The sequence below is a fragment of the Vombatus ursinus genome, unplaced genomic scaffold, assembly GCF_900497805.2.
Source record: "Vombatus ursinus unplaced genomic scaffold, bare-nosed wombat genome assembly UNPS02011916.1, whole genome shotgun sequence".
Taxonomy (NCBI): domain Eukaryota; kingdom Metazoa; phylum Chordata; class Mammalia; order Diprotodontia; family Vombatidae; genus Vombatus; species Vombatus ursinus.
This window is the reverse complement of record NW_020951694.1, coordinates 161,880-171,449: the sequence shown is the minus strand read 5'-3', so window position 1 is coordinate 171,449 and position 9,570 is coordinate 161,880. Positions and strand designations below refer to the sequence as shown.

At 43.4% G+C, this 9,570-nt stretch overlaps 1 protein-coding gene across 1 annotated transcript; it reads right to left on the bottom strand.

The window, feature by feature from the left end:
• Positions 1–3,705: 3,705 nt before the first annotated feature.
• On the bottom strand, positions 3,706–7,449 carry ZNHIT1 (zinc finger HIT-type containing 1). The gene is made up of 5 exons (XM_027857170.1): positions 7,348–7,449; positions 7,047–7,217; positions 4,619–4,698; positions 4,315–4,484; positions 3,706–4,011 (listed from the first exon to the last, which is right to left on the bottom strand). The coding sequence occupies exons 1-5, from the start codon at positions 7,367–7,369 to the stop codon at positions 3,990–3,992; spliced, it is 465 nt and encodes a 154-aa protein (XP_027712971.1). The 5' UTR covers positions 7,370–7,449; the 3' UTR covers positions 3,706–3,989.
• Positions 7,450–9,570: the final 2,121 nt, after the last annotated feature.

The following is a 9,570-nucleotide window of genomic DNA, read 5'->3' as shown; positions in this document are numbered from 1 at the left end:
ATAAATATTTGTTTCCTGCCTTCCTTTATTCATTCCACTACCACTAATTTGACCACTACTTCCCCAAGACCTTGGGAGATGGCCCAGAACCCAGAGTCCAAGAGCCTTGGGAATAGCCATATCCCACAAACGACCAAAACTGCTTCCAGTCCAGCTCCCACAGCCATCATTGAGGGGAGACATTATTGTGGAGAGGGGGCCCACCTTCATCACCACCAGCATCAGCTGCTGACCAAATACCACCAAGAGATGGGCATGGGAGCCCAGGGAGTGGCAGCACCTACCAGATGAGTCCTGCTTTCAGACCAGCCCTCACAGCCATCATCTAGGGAAGCAACCCCTGCTGACACACCATTTTTTTGGCTGATCCATCATTTCTGGTCCTCAAAAACAAGGGCTACCAACCAATGGGATTTTATATTTGACTTTGCCTCTCCTGAGTGGGTACCAAACTCTATAAAAACCAAGGTCCTGGGGATCAGGGGGCATCTCAGGTCATGAAGAAGATCTGAGGTCCACAGACCCTTTCATAAAGTGCTACTGGCTTGGAGCTCTGCCTCAGTGCTTTTTCTTGCAGATTGGACAATTTTGGACCCCACACTTTCACTCAGTTACCAAAGTGATATTCCTAAATCACAGGTCAGCCCCCACCACTGTATAAACACCAGTGGCTCCTTGTTACCTCCAAGATTATAAAATCTTTTGTTTGCCTTTTAAAGCCCTTCATAACCTGCTCACTCCCTCACTTTTCCAGTCTTCTTACACCCTACTCCATCTCTAGACTCCCCTCCTCCTGCCCCAATTCTCTTTAATCCAGTGACACTGGTCTCTTTGCTATTCCTTCAACAAGTACACACTAGGCATTTTCACTGGCTGCACCTCACGTCTAGAATATTCTTCCTCCTCTGGCTCCGGGCTTCCTTTAAGTTCCAGCTAAAATTCCATCTTCTTTAAAAGTCTTCACAATCCCCCTTAATTCTAGTGCCTTCTTTCTGATGATTATCTCCAATTTATCTTGTATATAACTTGTTTGTACATACTTATTTGCATGTTGTCTTCCCTATTAAACTGTAAGCTTTTTGAGGGCAGGGACTGCCTTTTGCCTTTCTTTTTGTCTCTCCCTAGTGGTTATCACAGTGCCTGGTATATAGTGAGCAGTTAATGTTTACTGATTGACTAACATTAGAATGTAAGCTCTTTGGGAACTGTGACTGTTTTTTCTATTTGTATCCCTAGTGTGTAGCATATAGTAACTCAGCAATTTGGAAGTGCTTTATTCATTCATTCAGGGTACACTGAAGATGAAAAGACACCCTTCTAAAGGTGATCCTGGTAACACTATGTTAAGCCACATTAATACCTTTTTGAATACATGCATTCACAAATATTTAATGAGCACTTCCTAGTACTAAGGATAGGATCACAGATTTAAAGACAGAAAGGACCTTAGACGTCTTTTTGTAGGTGAAGAGACTGAGGCCCAGGAAGGTTATTGGCTTGCTAAAGGTTATGCGAGTAGGAAGCAGAAGAGTCATTACCCTGCCAATAGAGATCAGGCCTTTTTAAGCTTTGGCCAAGCTCCGAGGAACTCTATTGTTCTAACTTCTCACATGACCAGACTATGTCCCTGTGGCACTTCAGATGCAGAACGGGGACCGGAGAGGTCATCCAGTCCCCTATCCAACCCAACATGTGTGAGCACACACACTGGTTTTCAAAGACCATCTTCTTTCTCTATTTACTGGCTCCTGGCCAGTTACCTGCAAATATCTAGATGTCCCCTAGACTTAAAAACCTTTTCCCTGATGCGGCCCCCATCCTTACAAGCTGTGGTCCTGTCTATTCCTTTTCACAGCTAAACCAATAATGGCTTATGATCAGAGCCCACAATATTGATGTCATTTCTACTGTCTACTCCCCAGTTTTGGTTGCTAATTATTTATTTAAATAGTTTTGATTATATGCCTCATCTTTTTCTTTTTTAAAGCTAATTTTAATTTTAAATCCAATAAGCTGATGGTCACCACAAATAGCTGATTCAGAGGTAATTCCTACATCAGTAACAACTCCTTTTGTGGGGTTACTGGCACTTTTCCTAACCAGTATTTATCAATTCTTTTCTCAAAGTGTTTATGATTTAAAAGTATGAGGCTTTTGTGTAACCTACAAGTATTTGTGTTCTGTCATTCTTTATTCCAGAGCCATGTTTACACACACACACAACATACATATGTGTATGTATATACGTGTATATATGTGTACATATTTCTCCCATCCCCACTTTTCTGCTTTTGCATTAAGTCACTAAATGTCTGAACATATGAAGACTTAATTTGGAAGGTTTTATCAAATTCATCTTTGCCTCTTCATCCTTGATAACCAATGGTGCAATAAAAAAGGGCAATTTTCATTGTTTTCTTTTGACAAATACTTATTAGCACTGCAATATATAATGTTCAAATATCTCACAAAAATTGTTTTTGCCCCTTTAGCTTAAATTTCTTTCTTCTGGTTTGGTTTACAGCAAGAATGTCAAGGTTGATATAATTCATTTACTCCAGCATATTCAGCCACTGGACAAGAATCTCACATTCAGAATAGCAATAATTACATTAAAGTTTATAGGTGGTCTAAAAACTGTGTGAGGGCAGTTAGGTGGAGCAGTGGATAGAATGCTGGACCTGAAGTCTGGAAGATTCATTTTCCTGAGTTCAAATCTGGCCTCAGACACTTATTTAGTTGTGTGACTCAGGGCATTCAACCCTATTTGCCTCAGTTTATTCATCTGTAAAATGAGCTGAAGAAGGAAATGGCAAACCATTCACTAGAATCTTGGCCAAGAAAACCCCAAATGGGGTCATGAAGAGCTGGACATGACTGAAAAAAAAAAAACCTGTGTGATTCTTAGCACCCTCTGCCCCATTTTCAGACACTTCCAACATCATTACTTCTGGTAACAGAAGCCAACAGACTTGATTGTTAGTTACAAGGGCCAAGTTGTCTTGTCCATTTGACTGGAAAACCCTAAGGGCACAGATAGGGACAGCAAGCTCTCCAATTTCTTCTGCACCATTTCCTCTACTTACTCCCTCTTACTTCAGTAGGTGGCCCAGTCATCTTCACATATAGGTTATATGGAAATTAAGTAAAAAGAAAGAACATAGACACTAAAGGAGAAACCAGGAGATTTAGTGACAAGAGGATGATTAAGAGTAGAGACACTAAGGACCAAGGATGAGAATAGAGTTATGAGAAGGAATAGAAGGACCTCAACCTTCATACCCACCCCCAACAAATAAAATGTCAACTTGGTATGGCAAAACTTTTTCTTATGGCTTTATTAGAGACACACAGATTGGACTGCAGTGTTTTGTGGATTTAGTTCCACACCACCTCCCCCATCTAAACTGAAGCACTGAGGGCAGGACTTAGAAAAGGGGCTCTCATTTCCCCAGTTCTTATCTTCCTTGTTGGAAAAGAAACAGGATTAAGAGATATACCTTTGCAGATACAGCAAAGGTAAGGATCTGTTTTGCTTGATTATGCTTATTTATTACAGGAGGTTGGTTTTTTTTTTTAATGGGAGGGATTTAGAAGGGAGAAGAGAACTAGCAATAGATATGCCAAAAAATAAAGAAAGAGTCACTACAGCATTTTAAAAATGCATAGAAGAGGGTTCAGAAGGAGAGACAAGCAGGACAGCTCTGAAATTAACACGTTGCATTTATTATATCCTTCAAAGAATGCAAGATGCATATAAGAATTTTATGTATAATCATATTTTGTGACTTCGGTGTATTTGGAAACACTGATTTTGATGATATTTGTGGAGTACAGAATGACAAAATTTAAAAAAAGGAAAAACAAAGAAAAGAAACAGAGATTGAGGAATAGTCCTGTCTAGGAAGCTGTAAGGTTCCAACAGTTTCATCTTTTCTCTCTGGAGAGAGCAAGGCAGGGTTTTCTTTCCTTGGGGAAAGGTCCCAGACTTACACTGTCCACTTCAAACACCTGGGGACAGAGTTGAGGTATCAGTTATATAGGAGAAGGAGGGGAGGGTAGGATAGGGTACAGAGATAGGAAAGGAGAGTCTCTTATGGAAAAGGAGGTCTGGTCTTTTTTCCCATCACTGAATTTACCTAGGTTATTTCACAGCAAGCAATTGTGAGTGGACAGTATATATGGGGACAAGTGGGAAGGGAACATCTTCAGGTTTCCCCAGCACAAAACATATTGGGAGAGGAGGTAGAAATAGATTGGCTTAAAGAGGGAATAGAAGGACTGTGCGAGGGGAAGAACAGGGTCCAGTCTTACCGAGTCTCTTGGTGTGTGCCAAGGCAGCGGACAGTACAGTATCTAGCTCCACAGCTGACACAAGTATAAGGAGAAGGGAAGCCACACACTGCACAGAAGGGGCGCTGGGGCCGGGTAGGAGGCCCTGCACAGGCTGTGAGATAGTTAGGGCCTTCAGTCACACTTAAATTCTGGAAAAATGAAAGAAGTGAGGACATGGATCTACAGTTACCTCCTTATTGCCCAATTCAAGTTTGCCCCCTTCCCTGATGTAATTTCTATTTTTCCTACCTCTTACCCCCTAAGTCCCCCCTACTCTTCTCACCTGCTCTTCCAGAAGGGCCTGGAAGTTCTTTCGAAAACGCAGTTTAAAATGATCACCTCTAGTTTTCTTCTTCTTCTTTCCTGAAGGGGAATAGGAGGAGTTATTTTGTGAACTTTTCCAATTGCCTTTCTTTCCCCACTTTTGCTCATCTTGAGGCAGATATCTCCCCAGTTCATCACACTTCCACTGTGCCCCTTTCAGAGAATCACAGATTTTTTTCTCCCTCCCACTTAAGCCCCCCTTTTATCTTTCTACTTCATTCACCTATTACCTCAAAAGCAGAGGTCATAGGTCATGGATTGAAAGCTAAAAGAGACCTCAAAGCTTAAAGAGGTCTTCTAGTTCCAAGTCCAGTGTTCTTTCTATATGACCATGCTGCCTCAGATACAAAGACTAGCAGAGCTAGTCTATGAATTTAAATGTAACTGAGGGCTCCAACTTTGTGAAGGGATTAGGAATCTTAAGGGTTCTGCTAACCTAATTAACTCAGACAAGAAAAGTGACTTGCCCAAAATCACAAAGGGAGTGAATGGCAGCACTGGGGCTAACAAGAAAGTACCCCTGACAATCAATCGTTACAATCATCTTTTTTCCTCCATCAGGATGTTTTTCTTTCTCTTACAAGCTCTCCTGTACTATCCTGTCTAGTCTCTCTTTTCCCTTGGTCCCTTTTACTCCTGAAGCACTGGAGTGAATGCTCTAGCACAGGATGAGTACAACATCTCAAACATGCCTCATCTCTCTATAACCAGCCCGGCCCTAGAACTCTACCCTTGTGTGGACTACGAGGCAGGACCAGGGACTGGATATCTGCCCTGCTATCACACATAACACCTCTCCCTGGCCCCCCCAACTTCTTTTTCAGAGATTGATAATGAAGTGAATATTGCCTCTTCTACTGTGAAAGGCATGACAGTCTAGTGCCCTATAGCTCCATGTAGAATCCATGCGCAGAGAGGGCTGCCTAGGCTTTCTACCACCACTCCCTGTTCCCTAAAACTCATGTTATCTCTATTTGTCCAGTGCCTCTATCCCACTCTTCCCTACCCTTGTATTGTGTCCTCTAGAACCTCTGTCTTATTAAATAACCCTACATATTAAGTCTGTACTCTCCACCAGGAAAATTACTTATATATTTGTATTTACATTATATTTATATAGAGAGATATCTATCTATCTATGTGCTGTTTCTGCCCATGAGAATATGAATTCCTTAAGGATGGGGCCCATATGCTTTTGTCTTTCTAACATCAGTAAGTAACACAGTACCTGGGACTCTACATAGGCTTGTTTAACTTAATTGAATTAAAAAGCCCATATTTGAAGTCAAAGGACCTGATTTTGAATTGTGGCTCTTCCACTTACTCCTCATGTGTTCTTCGGCAAACCACTACTTCTCTCTGGGTCTCATTTTCTTTTTCTTCAGGATAGGGGTTGGAAAAGAACAGAGGTTCTTCACCTGAGGCCATATACACACACACACAAAATATATTGATAACTATATTTCAATATAATTGGTTTCCTTTGTAATGTATTTCATACATTTAAAAATATTATGCAAAGGGTCTGAGGGCTTCACCATATTGCCAAAGGGAGGGTGGGGGGAATGATCCAAAAAAAGTTAGACCCCCTCCGGAAGATCTCCAAAGTCCCTTCCAGCTCTAAATCCTCACCTTCACAATTTATATAAACTACATTTCAATATAATTGGTTTCCTTTGCAATTCTATGCATTTCATACATTTAAAAACAATCTGCAGGGGCAGCTAGGTGGCGCAGTGGATAGAGCACCGGCCCTGGAGTCAGGAGGACCTGAGTTCAAATCCGACCTCAGACCAAACATTTGACACTAGCTGTGTGACCCTGGGCAAGTCACTTAACCCCAACTGCCTTAAAAAAAACCCCAAAACAATCTGCAAAGGGTTCAAGGGCTTTACCACACTGCCAATGGGAGAGATCAAGACAAAAAAAGTTAAGAGCCCCTGGTCCGGATCTCTTAGGTCTCTTCCAGCTCTAAATCCTAACCTCTATAATAGATATTGGTAACTGTATTTCAATGTAATTCTTTTCCTTTGTAATCGTATGTCTTTTATACATTGAAAAACTTTCTGCAAAGCATTCCAAGGCTTCACCACACTGCCAAGAAGACAGCCCATGCCATCAAAAAGGTTAAGAGCCCCTGGTCCACATCCGTTAGGTCCCTTCCAGCTCTCAATCCTGACATCCACAATATACATCGATAACCACATTTCAATACAATTGGCTGCCTTTGTAATAACACATATTTTACACGTTTAAAAACATTCTGCAAGGGTTCAAGGACTTCCGCCCACCGCCAGGAAGGCGCCCGGTGCAGAGAATGCAGGTCCGGGGCCGCAGCACCCGTCGCCCTCCCTCGCCCTCCCTCGCCCTCCCTCGCTCCGGCTCACCGGTATCGGCATCGTCGTCGAACTGCGGCAGCCTCTTGCCTAGCTGGGGAAGGCCGGCGTGGGGGTCGTCCTGGAAGTTGTCGTTCTCCAGGGCCTCCAGCTGCCTGTTGATCCGGCGCTGCCGGGCCGCCCGGTCCAGCACGCGCCGCTGCCCGGGGTCCTGGGACCGCACTGGGTGGAAGGAGAGGGGAGAGCGGGGTCAGGCGGGAAGCCCCCGCCGGGGGAGCGGCTGCCCGAGCAGGGCTGAAGGGCGGCGGGGCGGTGGGGCCCCGCGGACCCATCCGGGGAGGATCACACTCACCCGAAGACTTCTTCTCCACCATTCTCGCCGATCCAGCCCACGAGCAGCGGCGGCGAAGGCGCGGACGCTCGCCCGGAAGCGCCGCTTTGCTGAGATCCCAGCTACTTCCGGCGGAGGCTCTTACGTCAGAGGAAGGACGACATTTCCAAGGCCAGTATTTTCCTTAAGAGCCCTAAGCGTAATCGAACGCTGGGCCCTACCGCTGCCACGTGTTGCCTAGGAGACTAGGAAGCTTTACACTTTGTTTCTTAAGAGGAGAAGCCACTGCCGGTGCCACCGACGCCTCAGTTTCCCCATTTGTAAAAGTGAAAGCTTTGGATGGCCTCTAGGGTCCCTTCCAGATTTAGAAATGTGATCCTATGACTTTTTGGGTTCGGAAATTTTGTTGTTGTTTTGGGCTAGGCAATGGGGTTAAGTGACTTGCTCAGGGTCACACAGCTAGTATTATGTGTCTAAGGCCACATTTGAACTCAGGTCCTCTTGACTTCAGGGCCGGTGCTCTGTCCACTGTGCCATCTAGCTGCCCCGTGGAAATTTTGACGATTGTTATAATCTGATGAATAATGAAATGAACAGAACTAGGAGAACAATATCCCCACTATAAAAACAACCCTGAGGGGGCAGATAGGTCGCACAGTGGATGGAACACCGGCCCTGGAGTCAGGAGGACCTGAGTTCAATTCCGACTTCATACCAAACACTTGACACTAGCTGTGTGACCCTGGGCAAGTCACTTAACCCCATTGCCTAGCTAAAAAAAAAAAACAACAACAAAACAAATAAAAACAACTCTGAAAGCTCTAAGAACTATGTGCATTCATACTATGAGAATTCATAATTCTAGAGGACCAGAAGTGAAGCCTACATAGATAATGAATTTAGGGTGCAGAATGAGACATACGTATATATTTATATGCATATATTTACATACAATCATATAGAGAATTGTTTTTCTTCCTATACATATTTGTTACAAGGAATTTGTTTTTCTTCTTTTCTTTCCCCATAGAGTGGAGTGTTGGGAGAAAAAAAGATTTCTGTTTATTATTAAACATATAGAAGGGGTGCTTCATTTGTGGAATGTTGCATGTACTTTCAGATAAAGTCACTATTAATAGTTTTATATAATTGTTTTACTTTGTTACAAAAGACCTCTAACAGAATGGGGGCAATTTGTAAGAAAAAGCAAAACATCAATAAAATAAAAAATACACAGCGATTCGAAGAAAGAACATTAACAAATAGGAGAATCTGAAAAGACCTCTTGAAGAAGACACTTGAATTGAACCTTGAAGGAAACTAGGGATTCCAAGAAGTGGAGGGGAGCAAGGAGAGCACTCTGGGCATGGGGGAACAACTTTTGCTAACACAGAAAAATGAGAGATAGAATATAATTTATGGGGAACAAGTGGGCCAGGTAGGTTGTGTGAGTGAGTAATGAGAATTTGCCAAGATAGGCTGGAGCCAGATTGTGATGATAATTTTCATTGTGTAATTTGCCTTTCAGGAATTAGAAGGGAGAGGCCCTGGGGAATTTCCTCTCTGAGGGCTGCCCAGGATAGTGGAAATGGACAGGGCCCTGGATTCTAATTCTTACTCTTTTTCAGTGTCTTGTGTATCTTTGGGCGACTCATCTAACCTTTTTGCTCCTGTTTTCTTATCGATAAAGTAAATGAGTTGCTTCTAGTTTTGTATCCTAAACTTCAGTGCCCCCTCTCTTTACCCTCAGCCTGTCTTGCTCCTCCCAATCCCGTGCTCTTTCCTTTCTCCCAGTCCCAAGTGTTCTCATCTCATCTCTCCATACTCCAAGTTTACCTGCCCCTTTCTATTCCTTTACCTATACCCTCCTTTCTCCGAAGATTCGTGGTATATGAGGGCTGGAGGGGTCCTCACAGATAGATCATCTAGTCCTTTTAAATGTGAAGAAACTGAGAATTAGACAGGGGGAGGGAACTCTTGTAAGGTCATACAGCTAATTAGTGGCAGAGTCGGGACTGGAACCCTGGTCTCCTGACTCCTCTGCCCGTCTAAAGTCTACAATCCCAATTTCTCCCCCAATTTCTTTCCTCAATTCCCCCCAATAGTCCAGTTTCACTTTCCCTAACCCTTTGCCCCCTTTCCTCTCCAATTACTTCCCAATTCCCTTTCCCCACCTCCTTTTCTCCCAAATCCTCTCCCTTCTCCCCTCCCCGCCCAGTTACTCTCCCTAATTTTCCCTGCCCA